Source organism: Ambystoma mexicanum, chromosome 1p, assembly GCF_040938575.1.
Source record: "Ambystoma mexicanum isolate Mex_15411 chromosome 1p, UKY_AmexF1_1, whole genome shotgun sequence".
In the NCBI taxonomy this organism is placed as follows: Eukaryota; Metazoa; Chordata; class Amphibia; order Caudata; family Ambystomatidae; genus Ambystoma; species Ambystoma mexicanum.
Window position 1 is genome coordinate 1,047,543,897 of NC_090921.1, and position 27,921 is coordinate 1,047,571,817.

Below are 27,921 nucleotides of genomic sequence, written 5' to 3' on the forward strand. Positions count from 1 at the left end.
GATTCAGGGGATTACTGTGGGCACATCGAAATTGGGTAGTTTCACCCTTAATTTCTCTTTGTGCATTTTGTGAATGAAAAGGGATTCTGTGCACTAACGCAGGGAGGCTCAAAATATTTGCCTGTATACTACAAACTATTCTCTATTTTGTGGAATTTTCAGTTGTGAAATGACTGCAAAATTATAAATATCCTGTACTCTGGAGTGGCTTTTTTTCTTCGAAGCATTAAAGTGAAAGTTTCTTGGAGTAAATAAAGGGCAATTTATTCACCCCCAGTCTCGATATACTAAGTAGCAAGGAATCTTAGTGGCACGTTGTATTTATGTTATTTGTACCACACACCGCTGTCATTTTTATGGTCTCCATGGGCACTGGCGGATCTGAAAGAAAAGATGGGGAAGGTTTGTTAGAGGGATAGGGAGAGCGCTTTACTTTTGCTGTTCTGTTGGTTGATTCACTCAAGGAAAAACAGTTGTGTGTTAGTTTTGCTTTTAGTGGTATGAGTTGGTGGTTGTTCTGGTATGTGACTCTGTATAGGTTTTTTTGTGAATCAGTGGCATAGGGTTGGAATCTGAGCGTGTTGGGATTGATTGAATTCTGAGGGAGGAGTGCATATTTTGCTGTGTGATTTGAGAGTTGGTATTGTGGCAGTCGTGTGTGGGTGTTGTATTTGGTAATTGCGTGGTGTGTTTGCAGGAATATGGATAGTTTAGTTAGTTAATGCGTAGGAAGGGGGAGATCCCTCTGCCAACGTTGTGTAGATTGTTTGATGAAGTCTAAAAGTCTGTTTGAGGTGGTTAGTAATATTACGCTTTCTTTCGCTGGGCCTGCCCAGTTTGGTTGTCTTGATCCAGGAGGCCAAAGTTGATCCCATAATTCATGGTATGCATCTTTGCATTAAGGTTGCATGCTTCTCTTATACTGTGGTTTGCTGTTTAGATTTACAAATCAAAGAGCCCGTTTTTTGTAATTTTCTGAAGGTCAGATGTTCTCCTATTCTGCATATATAGTTGTGGAGTGAGTTCTAGACTTTTGTTCAGATGTAGGAGAAGGCTGATCCACCATATTTAATTTCAGTCTATTGCTTGGGTTCAAGGCATATGTCATTGCTAGAACCCAAGGATTGGTTCTGTCTATAGAGGGAGACTTTTTCTTAAAGGAATTCTGCTCCTTGCCCATGGAGTGCTCTGTGGGTTATGCAGAGTGTTTTGAAGCAAATCCCTTTTTGACTGGCAGTCAGTGTAGGGTTCGCAGTGCTGCTGAGTTCTGTATCCGTTGCAGTTTTTTTGATAAGTTAGTTGCATTCCAAGGAAGATGCTGTTGGCATAGTCTGTTCTTGACATGAAGAGGGAGAAGGTGGCAAGTGGTCTTGGTAGGTAAGTGTAGTTAGTATCTGTCTGATTTTGCGTAGATGGAAGAAGCATTTCTTCACTACTACATTGGTTTGGGGTTCTAGGCCACATGCGGCCCACGGAGCGCATTTACCCGGCCCACCGGGTGTTTTAGCCTCAGGACATCCTTGTGTTTCCGAAAGATGAACACAAGGATGCCTCTGAGAAGTCCCTGTGGCCCACGTTTACTTTAAAAACGCGGGGACCGCTGGGAGTAGGCGCACGCAGCGACGTCACTGACGTCCCATGCGTGCGCACGCCCATGGAAACCGAGGCGGAGGAGAAAGGACGCGCGCTGGTGTTAAGTGTTTACCAGCGGCGCGTCCCTTCGGTGTTCTGACCACCGGTCCTGCTATGGCCGGAGCGGTGGTCAGAAGGGATGTCCCGATACCAGTATCGGGACTGATACCAGGCATTTTTATGGTATCGGGGACTCATTTAGAGTCCCCGATACCATGCCCGGTACATAAGCCCCGCAATGTGGGGGGAACTATACTGTCAACGTAATGTGGGGGGAACATACTGCCAGCCTAATGTGGGGGGAACTATACTGCCAACCTAATGTGGGGGACTATACTGCCAGCCTAATGTGGGGGACTATATTGCACCTAATGTGGGGGAATGTTGCTGGTATATTGTTTTTATTGGTATTTTACTAATAGCAATTTGGAATCCCTAGGAAACAATGATGTCAAGAAAGAGAAAAATTGACTCGGAGTGTAGGATATTCAAAGATCAGTGGACTTATGATTACTTTTCCATACAGTACAAGGAAAGAGCTGTGTGTCTGATATGCCAGAATATAGTGTCTGTGTTCAAAGAATACAATTTGCGTCGACACTATGAAACTCAACATAAAGATAAATATGATTGTTTGGTCGGAGAAGTGAGAAAAGATAAAATATTAAAACTGAAAAATACATTGACAGCTCAGCAAAATACTTTTGTGAAGCAGAAGCAGCTAAATATTTCATCACTGAGAGCAAGTTTTCAAGTTGCCAAGCTAATAGCGCGCACTGGCAGACCATTCGTGGAGGGAGGATTTGTTAAAGAATGCCTTCTTTCTGTTGCCAAAGAGATGTGTCCAGAGAAGGCCGATTTATTTAGTACAGTGAGTCTTTCAGGACCTACACTTACACGGAGGATTGAAGAAATGGAAGACAATCTGTATTAGCATTTGCAAAACCTGACAAAAAAATGTTCCTATTTTTCCTTGGCACTTGACGAAAGCAATGATGTTCGTGATTCTGCACAACTTTTAATTTTTATTCGTGGGACGAATGACAATTTCGAAGTCACAGAAGAGCTTGCTGCACTGCAAAGCATCAAAGGAACAACTACAGGAGAGGATATCTATGAAAAGGTTTGCCAAACTTTGAATGGTTTGGAGCTGGACTGGGCTAAACTAGCCAGTGTGACAACTGATGGTGCTCCTAGCATGGTGGGGTCTAAGAAAGGAGTAATTGCTCGCATTAACCAAGAGATGGACAAACATAATTATTCTCATCCAATAGCCATACACTGCCTCATCCACCAACAAGCGCTGTGTAGTAAATCACTGAAGTTTGACTCTGTTATGACAATTGTGGTATCTTGTGTTAACTTCATTAGAGCTCATGCACTAAAGCACAGACAATTTCAGGAATTTCTGTCTGAGCTAAATGCTGACTATGGAGATGTTCTGTACCACACAGAAGTCCGTTGGCTGAGTCGAGGGAGAGTTTTGAAACGTTTCTATGACTTACTTCCACAGATTACAGCTTTTCTTCTTTCAAAAAACAAAGAAGTACCAGAGCTCAATGATGCAGAATGGAAATGGCACCTTGCCTTTCTAACAGATGTAACAGAGCTACTCAACAGTTTCAATGTGCAACTTCAAGGAAAAGGGAAGCTCATCTGTGATATGCAATCACATGTCAAAGCATTTGAAGTAAAATTAGGCCTCCTCATCAAACAAGTGAAGGAGGAAAACTTCTGCCATCTACCCACAACTCAAAATCTGTTAGCGGAAAAACCATTGGTTGCATTCCCAAACAAAACATGTGTGGATTCACTAGAAAAATTGCAAAAGGAGTTCCAATTTAGATTTAAAGAGCTTCATCTCCATGAACAGGACATACAGCTTTTCCGTAACCCATTTTCTATTGACATTGAAAATGTGGATACAATTTACCAAATGGAACTGGCTGAACTGCAGAATTGTGACTCTCTGAAAGACGCATTCAAGTCAAGCAGCCTTCATAGTTTCTATGCATCTCTCCCTTCCGAGACATATCCTCATCTCAGGAACCATGCACTCAAAATGGCAACCATCTTTGGCAGCACTTATGTCTGTGAACAGACTTTTTCCAGAATGAAACATCTGAAATCTCCAACCAGATCTAGACTAACGGATGAACACTTGCATCACTTGTTACGACTAGCAGTGACAAATATGGAACCGGACATTGACCATCTCTCGTTAGCCAAAAGCCGGCCCATAGTTCCCATTGAAATACTGGTAAGTTTGTTGATTTAACTTTACTTGTTCTTCATTTTAAATATTGTATTTATTGTATTTATTCCCGTTTTGTTTCTTCACTTCAAAATAAGATATATGTAGTGTGCATTGGTATTTGTTCATAGTTTTTTTTTTTAACTATAGTCCGGCCCTCCAACGGTCTGAGGGACCGTTAACATGGCCCCCTGTTTAAAAAGTTTGAGGACCACTGTGTTAGATCATTGTTCATTATTATTCCAAGACTTCCAACTACTTTGGAAGTCTCTGTTCTTTTTCGCATTTCAAGAGGCAAAGGTATGTGCGGTTAAGTGGAGGGGGTTGTTGGGCACGATCATTGTTTCTGTCAAGATAATAAAGTACACTTCTGCAACTAAATGATGAGAAATGGAATGTGCAGTGATGGATTTGATGCGGTGCCCAGTCAGTTTTGAAAAAAAAGGATTGAATGCCCTTTTCTTCCTAAACCAAAAGGACCGAAAAAAAAAAAAATGTTGAATGCTTTTTTATTTATTTATTTATATTTTAGTTTAGTATGCATAAAAACGTTTTTAAAAAAAAGAAAACAGGGGTTTGGGGGGAACCCCCCATAAAAAAAAGAACAAAGAAAAAGCATTTGAAACTTTTTTTTCCAGCACTTTTGGTGTCGAAAAAAAAAAAGGCATTCGATCCTTTGTATTTCGAACAAGTCACCTGCAACCATTTGATGGACATTGAGGTCAACATTATGGGGCTGATTAATGAAATTATTTGCGCCGAAAAACTGGGATTTGTGCGCCATTCTGCCCGCAAATCCCTGTTTAACAAATGGGGATTTGCGGCCAAAATGGTGCACAAATCCCCATTTTTCGGCGCAAATAATTCCATGAATCAGCCCCTATATGTTCAGTACACTTGCAGCAAACACTTCACTGGGTTTGTCTATTAGTAATTCCTGGAGAATTTCTCATACTTTACTGAGAGAAAGAACATTTAGGAATTTAAATAATGTTAGTATTTTGATGAATAATGCACTGTATAATATGAATTTGTGATACGCAAATAACTTACTGTAAACATTACACTCTCCAGTTGATTTAGGGTATTGCTGTACCTATTGGTGGAAACCACTGACTAATGTCCATGGTAGCCTTGTCAATATTTGGTGGGTTTGTAGAAGATTATGCAAGTTAAATGCTCACATCACAAATGTGTGTGCAACCTAAAACCACAGATGCGGATCCCAACAGAACCAATTCAGTCTATCATTCCGCAGAGGTTGACTAACATTAAATTGGGTAATTATAAACCTGTTACTACAGGGCTGCACAGTGGCATGAAGAGAACTATTATAATTAATGTATGTTTTTAAGTAGGTAAAGAGTTGCTTGGGTTTTCGAGTTTTGATGGGTTGACATATCATGACCAAAGTACAGCTTCTCCACAGATTTCTCGCTCTAGAAGTGGAGGAAGCTGTGCACAAGCAGCTGCTCTGACTATCGAAATTATCTCAATAACAGTCTGATGTCCCTTTAACTGAATGATGTCAAAGTCACACATTTTGTTCCCTTAACATTGTCACACACCCCCCAGCCTTTTATATCACTTCAGGGTTTTTAATCCTTGCTTTCTTTACACTGACCTTGTCAAAGAATTGGTACAGTATTACAGTCTTCTCAATCTGACTTCTGGTCTCTTCCAGTCTGCTGCGGAACTCTCCCAGCTGCCGCTTGTATGTCTGCATTTTAACCTGGCAAGTAAGCAGTTCTCCAAACGAAACGTCATCCCACCTCTCCATTTGCTTTATTGCTTCTTGTCCTCTTTTGCAATAGTCCTAAAGAGAAAACATGAATTATCTCAATGGCCATCACAGAGGAGCCATAATTCTGGGCAGATGGGCTTGGGCACCGAGTTAGTCAGAGACATGTCTACTCAACCATGTTTCCAAAGCAGGAAGCTGGCTTTTGCCTTCAAGTGTACCACTTTAGCTGAAGTATGTAGTAGAAATATGGCGTGATCTCACCCAACACAGACCTTGTCCACACTAGGAATTTACAGGAGGCATGAAGTTGTCTAGGGTGAGTGCCTCTGCCCATACACAAAGGTTGGTCTGATTTGGGGTATACCAGTAGGGTCTTCTGAAGCGACAATAGAAAGGAAAACAGGCATTCTTTGTAGGCATGGTGATCCTTTCCTGCTTCTGTCTCTTTTCATGTAATGTACATATGATAACATGTGTATTTGGAATTTAATTTGCATATGTATTTGGGAGTTAATGGTCTCATTTGCACGAGACATTAGGGAGAAGCAAGGCTACCTGGGTGTTACATTTTCTTATTTCTTATGATGAGGGACCCACATAGGGCCTTTCCCCCGACAATTAAAGAGTATAGTTTAAATATTGCAGGGATGAAACTACTGCAGACAGTTGGAAATTAGCAGCACTGAGGTCAGGTCAGGGAAAGACACTTTTATGGTATTTCCAACAACTAGCAGTGTGTTGGTCCCTCTGCTAGGGGGCTGTCACAACTGTAATTATATCTCCATATAGGGTCTGTGAGTGTTTCCCTTTCATGCAATTCACATTTACAACATTTACGAATATTTTTATAGAACTCATGACTTTTAAATGCCATTCATCTCAGTTTTTTACTGAGTATTTTTCAACTCTTCTTTGGGTTCCATGTCACTTTTACATGGCACTAATTATCAGCCATTTGTTGCCTTTGAGATCGTTTTTTGTACATGGCAAACCCCGCCCCTCCACCCCCTCCGGCCCCACTTCACTGGTCTCGTCCCTTTATCACACTTTTCACTTCACCCCACAAAAGCCAATGTGGCGGGAATAAACAGCCAAGCTTGCATGTCTCTGGGCAAGCTCTGCAACTGTGCTTCAATGTCTTTACCCCGCTGTCAAGTTTGAATCTGTGTCTTTAGCTTGTGGCCATTTTAGTGAACACTTTATTGAATTTAGTGCTATGATGACACCTAAGACTTACGCATGCCACTCTGTCGAACTCCCTGAAGTCCCTCTGTGCCTGCAGAAGTCTCTCCAACGACTCATCCAGCACCTGCATCTCCTGCAGCCGTTTATGGCCCACCTGCTCAACCCAGCAGATGATCTAAGGAATGGAGGGATAAACATGGTGTTAAACAAGACAGGTGAACACCCGAAGAGTAAACAAATGGACTCAAGGCCCATACAACATAGTCACAGGCTGCTAAACATACATCCGTAACATTAACCATGCTACATCAATAGCAACCTCCTTATGGTACTGCTGCAAAGGCCAGGGAACAGATGTGATGCTGCCATGTATGTAGGCAGGGTTCTTGTATAATGTTTAACGACACCTACAGCCAGCTTCATTGAAGAGGAAAAAGGGAAGTGGAGAGTAGGTGGGAAAGGGAACATATCAAGAGAGGGAAGTAAGGGAAAGGGGCGATATTTTCAGATGCACGGTTGTCAATGCAGCAAATTGATGTGTTTAAACAATTCCATCTGCCATTTACGAAGTTTTAAAGAACCATTTTGAATCAAGACGATACATTTAATTAGCAGGGAATATCCAGAAAAGTGGAAGCGTGGACTCCTGCTTACTATGAGAGTCTAATGGAGACACGCTTTGATATCACTCAACCGCTTACAAAGCATTGACTGGGGAGTACCTTCCAATGCATGTGGTAACATTTCAATCCTTCTCCTAATCTCGCCCTTTGATCATATGTTCTGTGGGACACCACCCTACCCATCAATCAAGGGAGTACCTCTGCTACGTTTTGCTACCCATTTTCTCTCCAATTCTTTTTTATAACCTTTTATTGCACTTAGCAGTATGACAGTAACTCATTTTCACATTCCTTGTAAAACTGCTTATTTTACATGGAAAAGATTGGTGTTACCAAGCCAAAGGAATTTATCAAACAAAATTACAGTGCATACTCAGTTAATGCAGGTTGATTTGAAAACTTCAAAAGTAAATGACCTGTACAAAAAGAAATACGTTTCTTACCTGTAACTCCTGTTCGCCAGCATTGGAATCTTTCATGAATTCACATGCTGCGAGGAGACCCAGCCTGACGACAGGGAATATTAAAACAGCATGTGAATCCATAAAAGATACAATGCAGGAGAATAACAAAACCCCAGATAAGAAAAGAAAAACAGAGAACAAAAATAATCGTGCACATCTCAAAGAATGTCAGTCTTAAAACTCTGACCTCCCCCCACAATGGCTATGTTGTTACTCCATCCCTCTTGATATTATAACACATCCCATATACCTCATGCATCCGGAGATAAGCGTATTTAACTCAGCTGTTCATTGCAAGGTTGGATCCACTTGGACGCATTTTATATACGTTTCTCATAGTATTACCATAACTACTCAGTGAATTGAGGCAGTAGCCTGCTGGATATTCCTATTCTTTACACTGACATGATTTTTGCAAGTTGTGATTTCCTAGCGAGAGTAGTGGGTCCACATTCTGCTTTCCATATGAAAACCATAGTCTTTCTAATAGTAATCTGATTTTTGTGACTTACTCTCCTTTTAATAGAGCGCACGTTCAATAGAGCTCCCCAAGGAGCCAGAATATCGATGCGGTAGGCGACTCACAATGTAAGACAGATCTCAATTTATTACCAACTGCAAACCCATCTTCGATCCAATTCTAGATAAGTTACTAGACATGCACAAAATTGTGTTTCTTAAAATCATTTTTTAGCAGAAATAAAACAATGATGCTGTAAATGTATATCCTTCAGCCAGAGAGTTGTCTGGCCAGCCACTTTAATTAATGTCATACATTTATCATCTGTCCCCAATATCTTGAAAGGAAAATGTGATATAAACTAAACATGTCACACAGTTTTATACTTCAATGAGTCTTTAAGATTCTCCACATGAGCATTTGACACAGAAAACACAAGTAACGTGACCTGGTAGGAACAGATATTTAATAAAGAGCTTTGGATTATAAAGCTCTTCAGTTAATGTGGACAGAGTCCAGTGGGCATGATTAGTCTATACTCTGTGCTCCAGCTTGGATGCCTGATAAGAGAGAACCGCAATGGTTTATATCTATAATAGGCATTTGTTTCATATCTCCAATGTAGGCAGCCAATGGCAAAATGCGCTGATTGGATGCCATCAATGAGAAAGGCATTTTTTCTAAATGTTCTCACCTCTTGAAAACTGGCTTCAAAGGCTTCAAATTCAATCACCAGTTCCAGTTCTTGGATCCGCTTGTTGGACAACATCACCAGGTGATGCACCTGCTCATCCACCTGGTTGTACAGCACAGTTACCACCTGAATGGCATCCCTGCAATAAGATAGACACAAAAATACAGTTATAAAAAGTTAGTCACCCAGCCTGCAAATAGGCGTATGGAATACATTGAAAACAAGTATTAGTTACTTACCAAAGTGACTATTGTACTCCTAGTTCATAGTAATCTTTTCTCAGGCTCAGAGGATACCTGGGCCTTTAGGCTCGGGACCAGAGGGTGATCAGCAGAGCTTCTAAAGAATTATGGCATGCCACTTGAAAAGATCCAGAGCACACGTAAATGTGCCCAACGCACGCCCAGCTTTGCTCCCTCTTTTACTCCCAAGCCTGTCCTTTTCCTATTAACAAACTGTGACTGTATTTTTAGTAGTTTTTCTTTTGAGGGGAAGGGCGAGTGGTAGTAGGTGAGAAAAAAATAAGACAATGGGCCTCATTACAAGTCAGTCGTTACGGAAACAACAGTGGCAGTAAATCCGCAGCCACTGTTGTTTCCGGACCGACTGATTCCGAGTTCTGCAGGCGGGAGGTGTCACTCCCGCCAGGTCTGACCTGGTGGGAGTAACATCACCCGCCTACTGGTGGACATGAACACATCGGCTCTGTCATAGACGGAACCAGTGTTTCCATGGTCCCCATCCCCAAGGACTCCATGGGAATGGGGATGGGGATTTACAGAATTCCGCCTCTGGAATTACTGGGTCACCGGGGTTGTAATGCCCCAGTGATTCTGGCAATCACAGAGGCGGAATGGTATTACGGCAGCCTGCCGGTTTTTCTGGCACGGCTGTCGACGGACTTGTAATGAGGCTCAATATGTGTACGGTAGTCACTATGGTGAATAACAAATATGAAATTCTATGTCCGGCCCCAATTCCACCATGGAAGCAACAGTATGTCGGAGGGAGGAGGCAGTATTAAAGAAAAGGTAGGGAAAGCCTCACCTAACCAAAAGGTTTGCTAATGTCGACAAAATAGAACAAATGCTGGGTGGACTATGTAGCAGCTATGACATTTACAGACGTTACACTGAAAAGCCAATGAAGCTGCTTTGCCTGTAACACGAGTGAGTGTGAAGATCGTGGGTGAGGTGAAAGGGAGACTGAGAGAGGATCAGCACTCAGTAAAAGAGGGAATAGCCCATCAAGGTATGGCAACTTTGGGGACCTGACGGATTAAATCAGAGCCACTAAAGATAAAAAAAGATACCGAGGATTCATTCTAGATAGGTCAAAATAGAGGTGAGAGCATCCTTAGCCTCCAAGGAGAGATTGGAATAAAATGTTGGAAGATGGATTTCTTGATTCAACTGATAATTCAAGACCATTGCTGCCAAATGGAAAAGGGTTATGCCAAACAGAGGGCATGAGTTCGATTACCTGTTTGGTGGATACAAAAGCAACAAGAAAAATGTTTTTTTTAAAGTGATGAACTTAAAATCAACTGAAGCCATCAGTGCAAAGAATTTTCTACAGCAGTGTTAAGATTCCAGGTAGGTAGATGTACCATGACTGAAACAAATAGTATAAGGAGTCCAATACATTGTTGATTAACAAAGTGATTTGCCAGGGTAAAGGAAACCTTATTGCAATTCACATAGGTGCCGTTAGCTACTATGCATGATCTGCAGGAATTAGGCTGAATGCCAGAATCTAGGAGGTGTTCCAATATCAGAGCTACGGCTCTGGGAAAATCCTACATGCATGTTCAGATGCAATATATTCCCTGCTGCTTCTGAAGGGGGCGCCTGCAGCGGGCATCAAAGTCTGGGGCCTGTGACAGTCAATTGGGGGGCCATCAAGCAGAAATGGGACACTCTGGGGGCCAGGGAAAGCCAGCACTACATGATGTAAACCCTGTACACAGGGGATCCCTCAAAGCCCACCCAGCCACCCTGCTTCCATCTTGTGAGGAGCCTGTGAAGCTGTCACATTATTCAGGCTGAAGAATAAGACTGGGACTAACCTGCTGGCTGGACCGCCACTCGCTCAGTGATGCAATCCCCTGAGTAGGTATATGGCATATCCCCCATGCTCCACAACCCATCCTTAGACTTGTGTGTATGCCAAGCCATACTAACTTTAAGCCTCTTTGGCATGCTGGCAAGTATCAATATGGTATATAAACACCACTGCAAGCATCTGCAAGCCACACAATACAAGAAGGCAAGCCTTAGTTTTGCTCTTGAGGAGAACTGTGGATCCCACATACTCTCGCTCATGGGGTCCCGATTAAGTCTTAGTCAAGCTAGCATGGGAGACTAGAACATGCAGGGTAGAGAAAGGCAGCCACTCTGCTAGGACCTTGCAGAAGCACAAGACACTGGTCAAATGATTTAAAAACGTAACCTCTGCGCTATCAGACCTGGAGGGGGATCTCTAGCCAACACTGATCCGCTGCAGCAGCAGTAGTTAGTGCATGCAATTCCCAGGCTGCTCTCAAACCACTAGCACAGCTGAGCCCTATCAGGTCTTTACACACCTCAGGCCCAATCCCACAGATCTATAAAAGGGGGGGCGCAGAAGGGAATTGTGGGGAGTAGTAGTGAGAGGAGACAATTAGTGGTTGGGGTTGAAGTGAGGAGGTGAAGGCGAGTAGTGGGAGAAGTGATGACGTGGAGGAGAAGAGAGGGAAGAGCGGAGGTGTAGGAGAGGAAAGGGTGTCTTTCTCCTCACCCCACCTCCTCTGAAAGCAAGCAGAAAGGATGTGGAGGAGAGAAGAAGGAACGGAGAGGGGAGCAGGGAAGAATAGGAGGAGAAAGAACAGAGGAGGAGAATAGAAACAGAAGAGAAAGAGTATCAAATGAGAGGTGAAGAGGAAGAAGGAGAAAGAGGCAAAAGCTGAGAATATAGGATGTGAGGCAGTAAAGGGAACAGCCATTAGGCTACCCGAAGACTCAGGTTTCAGGTTTTAAAGAGGTTTCTAGTTTGATGGAAAAATGGCCTAGAACTTAGGCTCACAGCCCAGAATCGGCAGTAATCAGGCCTACGACCATCCACAAGAGGAGAGGAAGGAACATGTTACTTACCTGTAACTGTTCTCCAGCATGGGTCTGGCATGGATTCACAGGCTGGGAATCCTCGGTAAAGAAAAAATCTGTTACAGTTTCATTTCTGAACTGTCTTTCTCCTAACAACCAATCACTGAGCTCCGAGTCATGCTGCCCCCAGCTAACGACTGCCCTCTACCTAAGCCCCTCCTCTGGCAGCCATCTTCAAATTCGGTAGCACGTAAAGTGGCAGTAGGACCAGAAGAGCCGCACAGAGGTAAGCGAGAGGGTTCGCATGTGAATCCATGCCAGACCCATGCTGGAGAACAACAGTTCCAGGTAAGTAGCTTGTTCCTTCTCCAGCATGGGGTCTGAGAGGGATTCACATGCTCATGAATAACGAATAAATAGCAGTACACACATGCACAACCACGGGAGGTGGCAAGGTTCAACATAAGCATCTCTTACCTCCTCACCCATTCAGGTTGCGCAGCACTGCTTGGCCAACTCTGGACTCCTCCCTGGAATACCGGTTGACGCAGTAGAATTTCGTGAAGGTGTGCGTCAAACTCCACGTTGCAGCCCTGCAGATGTCCAGCAGGGGCACACCAGACAGGAACGCCGTTGTAGCAGCGATCGCTCTGGCAGAGTGGGCTCTCGGACGGCCAAGCATCGGTCGGTTTGCCAACCGGTGACAGTGGTGATACAGGCGGAGAGTCATCTGGAAATGGAAGCCTTGGAGAGGGCCTTCCCATGGTTCACAGGACCAAAGTTCACAAAAAGCTGAAAGGTTTTCCGGAAACTAGTCGTGCGGGCCACATAAAACTTCAGCGCTCTAGCCATATCCGGCGAGTGCAAAGTTCTTTCAGCCGGTGATGAAGGCAGAAAAACACAGGTAACACCAAGGGCTTGTTTAGATGAAAGTCTGACGGCACCTTTGGCATGAAGGAGGGGTGCGTCCGCTGCACCACCCTCGTCTCGTGGAAAGTCAAGTAAGGTGGTTTACAGGAGAATGCCTGGATTTCCCCCACTCGTTGTGCAGAGGTGATGGCCACGAGAAAAGCAGTTTTCCACAACAAAAACTTGAGTGGTGCAGAATGCATAGGCTCGAACAGAGGTCCCATGAGCCTAGTAAGCACCACATTGAGCTCCCACGCCGGGGCCAGAGCTTTCACTGGAGGGAACGAGCGGAATAGTCCCTTGACGAATACCTTGACCAATCGGTACAACCACAAGGATGGTCGCCCTGGAGATCTGGTGTAGCGGGAGATAGCTGCCAGATGAACCTTGATGGAGGTGTGGGCCAGCCTTGATTTGGCCAACAACAGCAAATATGGAAGAACCCGAGGAGCCTTGACGCTCAGTTGGTCGATCTTCTGGGAACAACACCAAATAGCAAGTCCCTAGCATTTCAAAGCAGACGATGCTCTAGCCTTGGCGAGAACTCCTTTGAAGTCCGCCGGGAGATCGTAGCCACCGAATTCTAGAGACCCTAGATAGTGGTGAAGAATTGCACCTCCTTCCCTGGCGAGAAGATCTGCGACCACTGGCAGCTTGACTGGTGGAGACGCTGACATGCTGAGAAGGTCCGGGTACCAGATCTGCCTTTGACACGCCGGTACGACGAGGATCATTCGGCACCAGCACTGTTTGAGTTGATTGATGACTCGAAGTAACAACGGCAATGGAGGGAACGCATACAGAAAGAGGCCTTCCCAAGGTAATGAGAATGCGTCCCCAGTACTCCCCTGCTGGAGAAACCTGCTGGCAAACCTCCGGCACTTGGTATGCGTCGCCGTCGCGAACAAGTCGTTCTGGGGATTGCCCCATTTGAGGAACAGGTACTCCATTAGGACCTGTCGAAGTTCCCACTAGGGGCAAGAGCGAAGCTCCCTGCTCAGGGAGTCGGCGCCCGTGTTCTTTACACCTGCCAGATAAACAGGATAAGGAACATCCCCTGGGTGACGGGCCAGTGCCATAAATCCTGCGCTTCTTTGGAAAGCGCGGGGGACCTGGTGCCCCCTTGTTTCCTGATGTAAAACATAGTGGTGGTATTGTACGTGAAGACCCGCACCACCTTGCCCTTGAGGGACGGCAGAACAATTTGCGGGCCCAAAACACTGCCCGAAGCTCCAGAACGTTGATGTGCAACGTCTTTTCCTCCGGCAGCCACAGGCCTCTGGCGTCAAGACTTTCAGCGTGGGCTTCCCATCCCTCCAGGGAGGCGTCCGTCGTTACAATCTCCTAATGTGGTGGGGCCTGGAAATCCATGCCTCCGGTCAGATGAGAGTGCATGCCCCACCATCTTATCGCCCGACGGAACCCCTCGTCGAGAGCAATCTTGTCCTGACAGCTTCCGGACACTTGAATCCAACAAGCATCAAGGAACTCCTGCAGTGTTCACATCCGTAGCCTGCAGAGTTGGATGAGATAAATGCATGATGACATCATGCTGGGCAGAGACTTGATGGCCCTCACTGTGGAGATCTTCAGAGTGAGCAGCCGTTGCACCTTGCCCAGGATGGCCGCTACCCTCTCCTCCGACGGTGATGCCTGGCATGACACTGTGTTGAGCCGGGATCCCAGGAACAGCGAGTCCTGCGATGGCGTCAAGCAAGACTTTGCATAATTCACCGAGAACCCCGGATCCGTCAGTAGGCGGACAGTCCTTGCCGTGTGGTCGACAGTGACGCTCCTTGAGCTGGCCCAGATGAGCCAGTCGTCAAGTAAGGGTAGACGTGGATCCCTTGCAGTCGCAGATGTGCCGCCACCGGTGCCAGGCACTTGGTGACCCTTGATGGCGACTTCAATCCGAAGGCAAGTGCCTTGAATTGGTAATGCTTCCCCTGAATAACGAAGCACAGAAACGTGCAGTGTCCCTTGTGAATTGGGATGTGGAAGTACGCATCCTCCAGGTCCAACGATGACAGAAAGTCTCCCTCTGCGAGCTGTCTGAGCACGTGCTGAAGAGTGACCATTCGGAACTTCTGGGACTTGATGTATTTGTTTAGTTGTCGGAGGTCGAGAATGGACCTCCAGCCCCCGGTCTTCTTTCTCACGAGGAAGTACCTTGAGTACACTCTAGAGCCCTGGAGCTGCTTTGGGACGAGCTCTATCGCCCCTTTCTTTAGAATGGCCAAACCTCCAGCAGCAGCTGAAGGAAGTGGTTTTCCTGACGGGTCACTGGTGGTATTTGGGGACACTTCTGTTGAAACTCCAGGGTGTGTCCGAGGGAAAGAGCGTCAAGCACCAAACGGTCATTGGCGATGGTATTCCAGACGCTGACAAAGTTTGCCAGCCGGCCTCCCACCGGGGTGCACGGGTGGAGGCCCGAAGTCACGGCTGGTTCATTCCTAGTTGGACGTCGACGGGCCGACTTGGGGTCCCTGGCGACAACTTCTTCCTCCGAAAGCCTTGGGACGGCCCCTGTTGGTCACTTGGGCCGAGCGCGGGAGGGCTGACAGTATGAAGAGGAGCTTGCGCCGAAACCCTTGGAAGAACTGGGAGACTTGCCTCCTGAGGACCAAAAAGGACGGCCGTCACTGCTGTAGCGTGCCCAGGACACATGCTGTCTCTGTGTCCACCTTGATGGCCTGTAGAGACTCATCTACAGCCTTCCCGAAAGGATTGTCCCCGTTAAAGGCATGTCCAAAACCCTCGTCTGGATGTCCTGTCGAAAGTTGGTGGCTTTGAGCCAGCCACGATGACGAAGGCAAACGCTGTTGCTCATCTAGCGGAACCCTGCGTCGGCGATGTCCGTAGCCACCGAGCCTTCTTGCAGAATCTCCAATGCCTCCGACCTCTTGTCGTCGGGAGGAAATCCAGAAGGGGAGCAATCTTGAACCACAGCTCCCGGTCGTAGCGTGCTAGGATAGCCAGGACATTGCCGGCCTTGTGGGTCATCATTGTTGCAGAGTCAATAACACATCATCCCATAGCATCTAACTTCTTCCCCTCACTGTCCGGAGGGATGGATGCTGACGAGGATAAAGCACCCAACGACTTCTTCTTGCCCACTGTAGAGACCTCTGAGTCCGGTGACGGTTGGTCCCGCAAGCACTTGGGCACAGAGTCTGGCACCCTGTATTTCTTCTCAAGGCGGTCTCTCTTCGCCCGGGCCATAGAAGGGTTCTCCATGAGGCACAGGCCTTCGTCAAAAAATGTCAGCCAAGAGTGGGAATGAAAGGATGGTCTTTCCCTTCGCCTCGCGGCGCTGGTATAAGAAGCCCTCCTCCTTCTCCTCTGGAGCAAGTTGGAAGAGCTCCGAAGCTCTGGAGATCATTGTGTAAAACAAGCCTATCTCGTCCGGTGGGGAGGATCTGGGCGGCATCGACAGGAGGTCCCCCATCCCACCGTCGTCGCCCGTGCCCGTCGGCATGGTGTCAGGATCCGTCTCATCCCGCGGGGGAGGAGAGGGTGGCAAGGAGGCAGTGGGTGCCTCTCCCTCTTCTTGGCTGGCGGTTCCCCGGTTGCCAGAGGGTTGGCCGTCACAGTTGCCGCGGGAGGGGCATCGGCATAATAGGCATCCTCATCTGTATCTCTGAGACCAGTGTATGCAGCGTAGAGAGAATGCCCACAGAGAGGTCTCTAGGGGGTAATGAGGCGCAGGTGGAATAGTAAGCTGGGGCACAGGCAGAGAGCCAAGGCCTTGAGGCTCTCCGTCACCTTCCGCGGCGGTATCTTTGTCGCCTTCATCGTAAGGGCCTGACCCCGACGTTCTCGTCCTCCTGGATGGTCTGAAGGTAGACAAGCTCCTCCTCAGAGAAGATATCTGTGCCCTGGAGGACCTCTGCCCCCCCCTTTCTTCGCATCCCGAGGGGAGGTCGGTCTCGGGGAGATGACCGGCATCTTATTCTCCGGGGTCTTCTCAATGGGTTGGAATGAAGACTCCCTGCTGGCAGGGACGAACACTCTTGCCTTCGGGGGTGCGCCCTGCAGGTCCGCCTCCACAGCCTTCGAAAGGGGCGTCACCACCACCTAAATGGAAGGCGGGGCCTTTGTCAGGTGTACCTGGACCTTCACGGTCAGGACCAGTCCCTTGTCCTGCTTGGTCTTCGTGGCCGTCCCAGATGCCTTGTCCTACTTGGCCTTCTCCTTAGGGGGTGGGTCACAGCCATGGTCCCCCCTGGCCTTCTCTGTTGAGGGCAGGCTTGCCTTGTACTTCTCCTAGGCCATCTCCGGGGCCACCTTGAGTTTGCCCGGATGGTTTGATTTCCTCTTGGAAGAAGATCCTGAGCATTGGCTGGTGACCGAAGTTGCTGGAGACATCGGCACGCCGTGGTCGCAGAGGAGCCCGCTGTAACGACACACCCAGTGGCAGTGGATTTGCGGTGCTTGGCCTTTTGTTGGACCCCGCGTGAGGGGTGCCCTCAAAGGACTTTGAAGCCTGCTCAGATTTCTCGGATCCGGAAGAGGCATGCTCTTGGGACCTCCATGTGCAGAGGTGTTGGTCTGCAGCCACTCATTCAGCCGTTTACGCCGATCTTTCAACATGCGTGTCAAGAATTCATGGTAAAATGCACAATCATCCTCCTTGTGCTTCGGGTACAGGCACTGGGAATGTTTGTTGTCCAAGAAAAAATTCCGTAAGCCCCAGGCTTGAAAAGGGGGGTGGAATCCTTCCTCTCCTCTGACATGGTGCACGTGTAGTAGACCTGAAGAATCTTCTGGAAGCCTCCACGAAGAAACTCAACGAAATCCGCAATAAAAAAAAAGGGTCCCCGTTAATCGGAAGTGTGCTCGATTGACCGAAAAATTTAGCAAAACTCTTCCAAAAAGTAAAAAACGCAGTAAAAGCTCGAAAGCTAAGCACGAGGAGTCCCAACACTTGAACATGTGGTAAAAATCTGAAGATGGTTGCCAGAGGAGGAGCTTAGGTAGAGGGCAGTCATTGGCTGGGGGCAGTATGACCCAGAGCTCAGTGATTGGTTGTTAGGAGAAAGACAGTTCAGAAATTAAACAAACTGATTTTTTTCTTTACCGAGGATTCCCAGCCTGATGACGGGGAATATTCATAAGCATGTTAATCCATGCCAGACCCATGCTGCAGAAGCAAGCCTGTGGGGTTCAAACATCTTCACATTTTCCAGCTCAAACCCCAATAGGAGACCTAAGGGTATCAGCCAGGGGTAACTGCAAGACCAACAGACTACCCGATGTCATCAAGAACAGCCAAGAAAGGCCCAGCAAAAGCCAAGAAATAAGTGCAGAAAATGCTAAATTCCAAAGACTAGGGGGGTCATTATGACCCTGGAGGTAGCCATGGCGCTATTTGCGGCATGGCTACCCCCATTCCGGGTACCGTGTCCGGGTTCCTGAAATGGGTAAATACCCGGCCATTCTGACTTTTGAGGGCCCGGTATTTCCCCATTCCAGAAACCCATACCCTGTACATCCCCATTCCCATTTGAGCCCCCATAGGACTCAATGGGAATAGGGAGGATGCAAACAACGTGCCCGTTAATGACGGGCCCGTTGTTTGCATCCTGGTCTGTTCGCGGGATCCGCTAAGGACGCCTGATGAAACCAGTCGTCCTTAGCGGGTCCCCCAAGGAGACCTCGTAATGAGGCGGTAGGGGGTTAACGGGGCTGGCAGCTCTACCGGCCCCGTTAACCCCCTACCGCATACCATGTAATCAGGCCCTATATATGACTGTTTGCCCAAGAGCCCTCTTTGAATTAAGTGGGTGGAGTAGAGGGAAAAGTTTAAGTTTGAGGACCTAAGAATGTTTGGGAGGATTCAGAGCCCAACTGTAATAGTTTTGAACCAAATGAACTTCACCCTCAAATGTTACATGGTATAGAGTCTTCTGTTGATCTCTTGGTCATGACAAGCCCCACAGCCATCCAGACTAAGGAGCCTCCCCTCTACAGTCCACCATGAGATGTGTAAACACAAAGACGAGTGTGGTCCGCCACAGTAAAGATTCATGAGTGGTGGGTTATCATGGGACAGGAAAAAATAGGACTTCAGTATGAGGACAAGTGGACAAGAAATTCTATGCCGTCAATTACTATCTCACTCTCACCAAGCGTAGCCCACAAATCCACTGGTAGAAACGAACCTCAAGACCTGCTTCCCAATCTCTGAAATGTCCTAAAGACTACAAATAGGCAGAATCCAGTGAGTGTTCAAGAGCACATTTAAGTGAGTCGATGACATGCTCATAACTCATTGGAATATCTTGCCTAAGAAATTAGATTCTAGCAATGCAGGGAGTCCGAGCAAGTCTGTTACGCACTCACCTGGGATCCGGCCCCTCAGACTGGTCTCAAGGGCTTGGCGGCTCTATCCCTGCTGGCGTTTTTCGTGGTAATCCACGGCTACGATCCTTTACCGCCATGCCCACTCCTGCTTACCTCTGTAATGGGGGTTCCGCTGCTCCAGTGAGCGCTGGCAAGGATCTCGGCACCTCAGGGGTTCCGTGCCCCAGCATGTTGCCCGTCCATGACAACAACGAAGCTTCCCCATCTAATGCGGTACGCGTCGGTGTCCGGTTGCCAGGCAACTTGCTAGCAACAGCCCCATTCCCGTTTCCCGGGGATAAATGTCAGGAAGTCACAATGCTTGCGGCGTGTCAACTCTCTTATTGCCTAGCTCCCGAGCTTTGCTCCTTCTCCTGCTCTCCGTTCACCTCTTCTGGGTGATCCCGCTTCTTACCTACCTCTACGCTCCTTGCTCTTCTCTTATACCTTCACTTATCTTCTGGTCTTCCTGCCTTGCCCTCGCTTGGCATATGCCTCTTCTCTCTCCTCACCTTACCAGCCATCTGACATCTGCCAGTGGCTTCCATTCAGCGGTACCCCGGTACAGTGCCCCACATTGCCCGTGTACTATGTTAATCTGGGGTACCCTTTCGTGGTACAGGGAGAACTGGCCTTGTTTCTGCCTCAAGGTTTTTCCTATTGAACAGAAGACAGAGGGTGGCATCTCCGGATTGCTAACATGCCCCGCTTGTCCTGGTTCTCATCGTGGCATTTCCAGATAAGAGGACCACAAGAGTGCTCAATAATCCTCGACACAGCCCACTCTAACAAACTTGGCTGATTTCAAAGTTGGAGGCTGGCATATATTTGCCCTCAGTATACGGAGACATCATTGATAGAGTCCTACGGGAGAAAGAGCCATTGGGAAATGCTCAACATACGAATTGGATGGAAGAGGAAAAACACTAGAGAAGGTCGGGTTAATAAGTGGTATCAATCCTGCAACACAGAGTTAACAAGGAAATGTAACATCCAATCCCTAACTTTACTAAGCTAGAGAAGGAAGCCATCAGCTGTTCCAGAGAGTCAGCGAGTACACACATAGAATAACAGGAGGAGGAGAGAACAAGTGAGTGAGCCAGCTAGCCCAGTCCCCGGGAGAGATTAGAGATCAAGGAGAGCTTGGTGCATAAAAACATTATGACAGAGGCTATAGCCAAAAACCCACTGAGGCCCCTTGAGACCACCAGAACTGAACAAGGGTATTGAACCTGCTAGGTTAGAACCTGGTGGAAGCTGGGAATATGAAAAACGTATTAGAGCCTGTGACAGGCGCAAGCAGAGGAAAGTGTTCTTGGCTGGTGGATGAGAATAACTTTAGCCTGAAAAGCATCCTGTTGATGTTGATCTTTGGGGCAAGAGGGGACATTATATATTCTTGTGCCAGTAGGTATGTGTGGGATTGGCATATGCAAAGTTCAAGATAGCAACTTGTCCCACAGAGCCACTATCGAGGCCAACAAAGATGTGTGCTAGGCCACTTCAAATACCCTGAGATGGGCGTGAACTGAGGTTGCTTCCAGGGTGTGGCAAACCTGAGCTATTGTTCTTAGAGTTGGGAAACGTACATTGAACTAGGACATCAGTACCTTTTAAAACAGTGGCCTGCACTAAGTCTTGTTAATCCTCTATTTTGACTCCTTTAATGGCTGCATTACCGTTTGGTTATGTGTCTTACACAAGGACTGGGAAGATAGGAGGGGGAGCTTTGGGACTCACTTAAAAAGAGGGTATTTCCATCAATGTTCTTCCGACTCCCCAGAGATCGTATGTTGGGGGCTTAATGTCCCTACATAATTTTCTCAACTATGCCATCTCGACAGCCTGACGTAATCATTTCACAACATATTGACACCTGGGCAGGAAAACTTGTTTTCCCTCCTTGGATGAGCAAGAACTGGTACAGTGATTACAATGGGATACCAACTCTCAGCACCATATGCTGACTCAGACATGTATTCTCATAAAGTTACCATTGATACCCCTTCTAATCCTCCCATCATCTGATGAGCCATGCTCACCAGAAGTATTCCTACACCTCCTCCTCAATCTCTCTCAGTCAGAGTTTGCCTTTAAAATCACTTCACAGACAATAATAACAAAAAGAGATACACCCGAAACTCAACTTCACACCAATGTTACTATTATTCCAGACTCTTCATGTTCTTCCCACTGAGCCAGCCAAACTGGCACCTTTTGCTCTTGTCAACCCCCCAGCACCAGTGAAAATCAACGACCTAGCACCCACACCTATGTCTAGGCCTGCCCTGCCTCCTACAAAATAACTATTGTCGCTCCAACTTAAATTAAAAACTTTGCTTACCACAATAAGTCAATTATTGGTCTCTCTTCCATTGCATCCTCACTACTCCAAAATGCAAGAGCGTGTAGTGTTCAACCATCGTAATACCCACCTGGAGATGAAACTATACAACCCTCTTCGATCATTGTTCGCAGAAGGCACTCCCCAGAAAAGGTACTCACTCACATCGCCAACTTCCTTTCCACTGTCCACCACTGTAAACTCTCCCCAATTTTCATCTTCCTAAATCATTGCTGCTTTTGACAGCATCGACCACCCCTTTCTGCTCAATAACAGTTGTAATATTGAGATCAATAACATTGCTCTTAACTGGTTTGTCTCCTATCTATCAAACGAGTCTTTCTCCCTCTAATGGAACACTAACACCTCTGCTCCCTGTGAAGGTCCTCCAGGTAACAGTTCTTGGTCCACTTCTCTCCACACCCTTCACCTCCCCCCTCAGCAATCATATCTCCTCCTTTAGCTTGGCCCAACACCTTTTAGTTGATGCTACCCAAATCATCTTCTCCTTCCCATCCTTAAACCTTGAACTATACTTACATTTATCCAACAGGCTCTCCGCCATATGCTACTGGATGGCACTTCAGTGCTACCTCCTTGCTCCCATGTCCCTGCCATTCTCCCCTCCATCTATCATGTATCCTTATCTCCTCATTCCATCTCTTAAGACTTGCTTCGTTGGAGGCCTCTTCGAAAGTGAAGTAAAACTCCAACTATTCATCACTTCTACTGTCAAGGCTGCCATGCTAAGCGTAATGAATATCCACTCATTTGTCAAATATCTCATTTGAACTCTTGTTCTCAGTCACCTTGTTCTACTCTTGTTCTACAGCACTAGCCACCTCTTGGACCTTTCTCCAAACTCATTTGTCCCCATCAACAAATTATTTCACTTTGCAACTTGTACTCTCTGTAACCTCTCTCACTCATCCTCTACCTTGGCCAAGTGCCTCCGTGTGGAGGTTCCATCTCTACCACACAGATTCTCCTAAACATCCTCCTCCTTCTGTTCACATTAGTCAATGGGAAAGCTCTGAGCCCCTTCCAAATGACAAAACGTGTCTCACAGTGCTACCCATTTAAAACCCTGCAATGTCTAGCCCTGTTCACTTAGTCTTTTTCTTCCCCTCTTGTTAATAAATAAATCTGATCAGTTGGTGATGCTGTATACTTTTTGATTTCTTTGTAATCCAAAGCTAAATTACACCCCGAAACCACCTTTAAGCAGCCCACACTTACATGGTTAGAATCACAGGTATGCCCATTTATTCAGGCCCCGTGCACATAAATAACCAACATGTCATGTCCTGACACCTTCCACAGTTATACATTAAACATAGAAAATTATAGATGTGTTAGTTGCAGTAAAGAAATCGGGACCTCCAACATACTTGGCTCCTTGGTTCACCCCCATGTTAAAACATAGGGCACAAAAAAACTGGAGATTAGAGAGATGACGGAAGAATAAACGTCAAGAAGGCAAAATACACATTTCTGATTTAAAAAAAATGCAAGAAAGCCTGCCTAAAAGCTAAAACAAAATCTGGAGCTCCCAAATCAGCTCACCTGAATGCTCTTTCAAATGCTTAAATTAGCTATTCATCAAAAATCACAACTTATGCTCAAAATTGCAGCATCTACTATATAAAGCACAATTTATTTCCAGGGACAAATTTGAGATTCTGAGGCAGTCCAGTGGCTAATTTACACGTTTCATTCTCTGAACCAGTGCCTGCTGATCTGGGCTTCTTTCCCTAAATCCTTCTATCTTGGCCCGGTGATATTACCGGAATTGTGAAACTGCAGTGAAGTTTAGAGGCAACTAACATGCTGTTAATTAAATGCAGTCTAAGCAGTCAGCGTGGTTGCTTAGACCCTGTGGGCTCTCCGAAATTCGCAAGAAAGTTGTAACTGTTCAACCCCAAGGCTGGGAAATGCATAGCCGGATGCTTTTTGGAGTTTTTAAGATGTTGCCCTTTTTTAAAAAAAAAAGAAAAGAAAAAAGGTTCTTTCGTTTTATGCGGTATTCCTGCGAGACCCTTTCTGTTAGACCACTTGCCTGCCCTCCTGCCCTACGTTTAAACCCTTATGCCTATACCTGATGAATATTTTGGGCACTTTCAAAATTGGATAACAAAATCCAAAAGTTTGTTCTTTTCTGTAATGTATTTTTCATTAAAACGTTATTCTTGCACATCCCACTCTGTAGTGCTTTCATCCCATATACAGATTGTAAATATCTTTAACCAATATCAGGGACAGTGCAGTGATGTGGGTGGTTGAGGGCAAAATGGTGGTGCTGGTCCTGTTAGATCCGTCAGCCAAATTCAAAATGAGTGACCTCTCGCTTCTTTTTCTTCAGAAAAGAGCACAAGCTGTACAAGGATGCCTGGCCTGGTTTCCCTTATCCCTGAAGGCCAACACTCAACAAGTAAGGGTGGGGTATTTTCACATCCCACTGATACCTCACAATGAGTTCTACAGGAATTTCCTCAATCCCAATTGCGGTTTAACTTTGGCATGGCACATCTCGTCCTCGGTTTAATACAGCCATTGAACAAACACTTAATTCTTTGGATGAGAGATCTACTGTATAAAAACTGGGTGTAGATCAACAAATTGCAGGTAAACAGAGCTAAGACAAAATTAAATTTTTGTGGGCCAATAGACTACATTAATTCTTGCAAGCTGACCTATCTTTTAGGGTAGTCCCTTGGTGCCGCCAAAAAGGTAAACCATCTTGATCTTCCTTAAGATTGCAACTCGAGCCTAAGATCATATATTGCTAATGTAGTCCACAACTGCTTGTTTTAATGCTTTGTGCTGCGGAAATTCATGCCACTGCTATCAGTTAGACCCAGAGCCATCCTTGTGGGAGCTGTGATTAATTCCATGCTACACTACTGAATTGCCTCCTATACTGGCCTCCCCAAGATGAGCACTATGAACCTTCAGCACGCCCAGAACAAAGGGATTAAACATACAAGTCGTCTCAGAAAAGAGCTTCAGTGGCTCCCAGTGGATGACAGAGTATATTTCAAAGTACCCGTTCTGGTTTGTAAGTGTCTCAACAAGTACACCTGGCTATATCTAGCAAAAGACTGTGAGGCTTGTCTTTGACCTCAAGCCCAGGGATCGTATCTCTCCGGCTCTGAAATCCCTTCACTGGCTCCCAGTTGCGGCACAGATCAAGTTCAAGACCCTTTGCATTGTCCACAAGGCTTTCTGGAGCCGGCGGCCACACTACCTCCAACTCTCTCTTCCTAAATATCTGCCTTCTCGAGCTCTCCGTTCTTCCACTGACAAACTCTCTGAGGGTCAGGCGCTTTTCCAAGCAAAGAGTTGGGGACAGATCTCTTTCTTCGGCTTGGGCATGCCTCTGGAACAGCCTCCCTGCCTCTCTAAAACTTCAGCAGAACCATCTCCGGTTCTTGAAGCAACTCAAGACCTTTCTCTTTGCTTCTGCCTTCTCTCTTCCTCTCCCTTGCTGATCACCTGCCTGTTCCATGCACTGGTCACCCTCTGAATTCAGGCCCAGGTTCCCTGCCTGTCCAGCTGCAATCCTGCACTGCCTCTTGGCTCCCCTGCACTTGGGGTCTGTATCTGCAACCCTACAGTCCCCTGTCCTGCACTTATGTGACACCCTCTGGCTGCACTCTTGTTTTTCTCCTTTGTCCTGCACTTCTCCATCCTACCCTCAGCACTTTTCTCCTCCCCCTTCCCTGCTTTTGTGCAAACTGAATGACAAGGCCCAGTAAGATAGTTGTTTTGTCCTCCTTTTGTTTCCCCCTCGTCTTGTCACGCCTAGAAACACGTTATGAATGCCACACCATATCATATAATAAAGAAGAGGATTCCATATCAGTCTACATTTGCTTTTGATGCTCACAAATAAAATCCGATAAGGAAATGTAGCTTTGCTGTACAGGCCACAATAATTTGGAAAGCACTTCCCTGCATCTGCTTGCCTGTTTGGACCGTACTAATTTCAGACATCTGCTAAAAGTTAACTTGTTGCAGCAAAATGTCATGCAGGGTCAGCGCCCGGAGGCATCAGTAGGTCGAGCACCCTACTTAAATGTATTACGCCTTAATTCTTTCATTTAAGGATAGAGTGGTGAGGAGCCAAATGATCTCATCCAAAGACCCATGGCAGTACCTTACCCTTTACTATGACACTATGACTGTGTTGACATTTATTGGGCTGCCCTGAAAAATGCCACGTTACTGGTGATGAGATGACCTAAGGTGAGGCCCAGAGCATCATGGCTGCCTAACTCAGGGGTATACTACCTTCCTGCTGAGAAAAGAGGGCCTCGTGAAGAGGTATTCTATTGTGAGAGATAGGCCAATTGGATCTGAAAACCAATTCCATTTGGGCTAGAATGGAGCAATCTGAATCATCCTGAAATTGTGACTCAAATGTAGTTTGTGTACAATGTTTGGGTCTCGAGGGGAAGATGCAGACTAGAAAAGGTGACCCACCTTAACAGGAACTCGTCACCTATGGTTCCTGTGTGCCTCAGGATACAAATTGGGAGGATTTGCTGTTCTGCAAGATAGGAAAAAGGCCTACCTGAGTGTAGGTCTGTATCTTGAAAAGAAAGTTAAAGTAGTATATATTTTAAACTAATCATGTAATGTGATTTTATATATTTAATATTATGTATCTGATGTATTAAGAAACTGCTGTATTGATTGTATAATGATTTACTACTCAGCTTGTTTTATGCGTTTTTGTGCTTTTATGGCTTGCAGCCAAAATAAAGCAAATTATGATGATGTGAAAAAAAAATAATTGTCAAATCTTCCAATCCACCATTGTGAAAGCCATCACAAGCCAAGCACTTGCACCACTTCTCAACTTCGTCAACGCATCCCTCATGCTAGGCACCATCACAGGTGCACTGAAAATAGGACATCCTGCCCCTGCTCAAGAAACCCACACTCCCTAGTGACCTGTTCAACTATCAGGCCATGAAGCTTCTGCACTTCCTCTGCCAAGGGATCGAGAAGACTGTTGCCGTCCAGTTGCATGAAGGGATCATTAGGCAAAATCTTCTACAGGACTACCAATCCAGATTTTGACCAAGATGCAGCACAGAGACTGCCAACATCCATGCTATCAGCCCTGCTCATCCCATATATCCAGGATAAAGGAGACCTATGCTTGTTCATCCTACTTTGTCTCTCTGCCCTATCTTTGCACAGAGAGCAACTCATCCAGAGGGGCCTAACAGATCCCAGCACAGCCCTGTAGCCTCCAGAATTTCCATCAGGCTACAACCTTTCCACTGTCATTGTCAACCTTCACATAGCACCTCGGGAAGAACTCCTTCGCCAACAATAACATCAAGACATGCCTTTCATCTCGGCCCTGAGTTTCAGAACATTATTCTCCCACCTAATTAGAGGCAATGGACCTCATAAGTTAGCCGGCAAAAAACTGCTGGTATTACCGGCCTGGTAACACTAGTGTCGTAATACCAGTAAATCCCCCCCATGGTGCCCTATGGGACTCCATGGAATGGGAATTTACCGGCATTTCTGCCACTTGGAATCTGCCAATTATTACAGCAGACCAAGAAGCAGAAACGGTACTACAGTTTGCCAGTATGCTGCCGGTGGTACCGGCAGGATACCGGAAAACTCGTAATGAGCCTCAATGTCCAGGCAGAAGGCCTAGACGTCACCATGCCCCATCTGAATGCCATCTGTATGCTGCAGCATTCATCACAGGACTATGAAATTGTGACGACATCACTCCCATCTTCAAGAAGTGGCACTGGTTATCCCTTTAAACACTCATCATGTTCTACATAGCCTGCATAATCTATCAAGCTACCACAAGCAAAACTCATCCCCAGAAGCCAAAACACCACTACCAGCCACAACATGTTGAGACTGGAACCAAAGAACTGCACAAATAGGAAAAATGCTTTTTCCTTGCTGTGCTCCCCGATTCTGGAACAAGTTGCTAATGCAGATAAGGCTGTCCTCCTCAATCCCACAATTCAGGAAATACCTGAAGACCCTCCGCTTCAAAAAACATCTTGCCAATCACCCCAGTCAATCCTTCTCCACCTATAGAGCTCTCCCCACTCCTGATCCCCTTACCAATTTCATCTGTTTCTGCTACCCCTACACATTGCCTGTAACCCCCTGGGTGAGTCTTCTATGCTTA

At 46.2% G+C, this 27,921-nt stretch overlaps 1 protein-coding gene across 3 annotated transcripts in view; it reads right to left on the reverse strand.

Moving 5' to 3' along the window:
• Nucleotides 1-27,921, reverse strand: part of LOC138447912 (pleckstrin homology domain-containing family G member 4B-like) — a 1,180,303-nt gene that overhangs the window by 303,072 nt on the left and 849,310 nt on the right. For all 3 annotated transcript variants that reach the window (XM_069604450.1, XM_069604440.1, XM_069604433.1), the window contains exons 11-13: nt 9,057-9,195; nt 6,868-6,990; nt 5,511-5,702 (exon numbers count right to left, since the gene is read on the reverse strand). In XM_069604450.1, the coding sequence (XP_069460551.1) occupies nt 5,511-5,702; nt 6,868-6,990; nt 9,057-9,195 (454 nt within the window). The remainder of the gene's footprint in view (nt 1-5,510; nt 5,703-6,867; nt 6,991-9,056; nt 9,196-27,921) is intronic.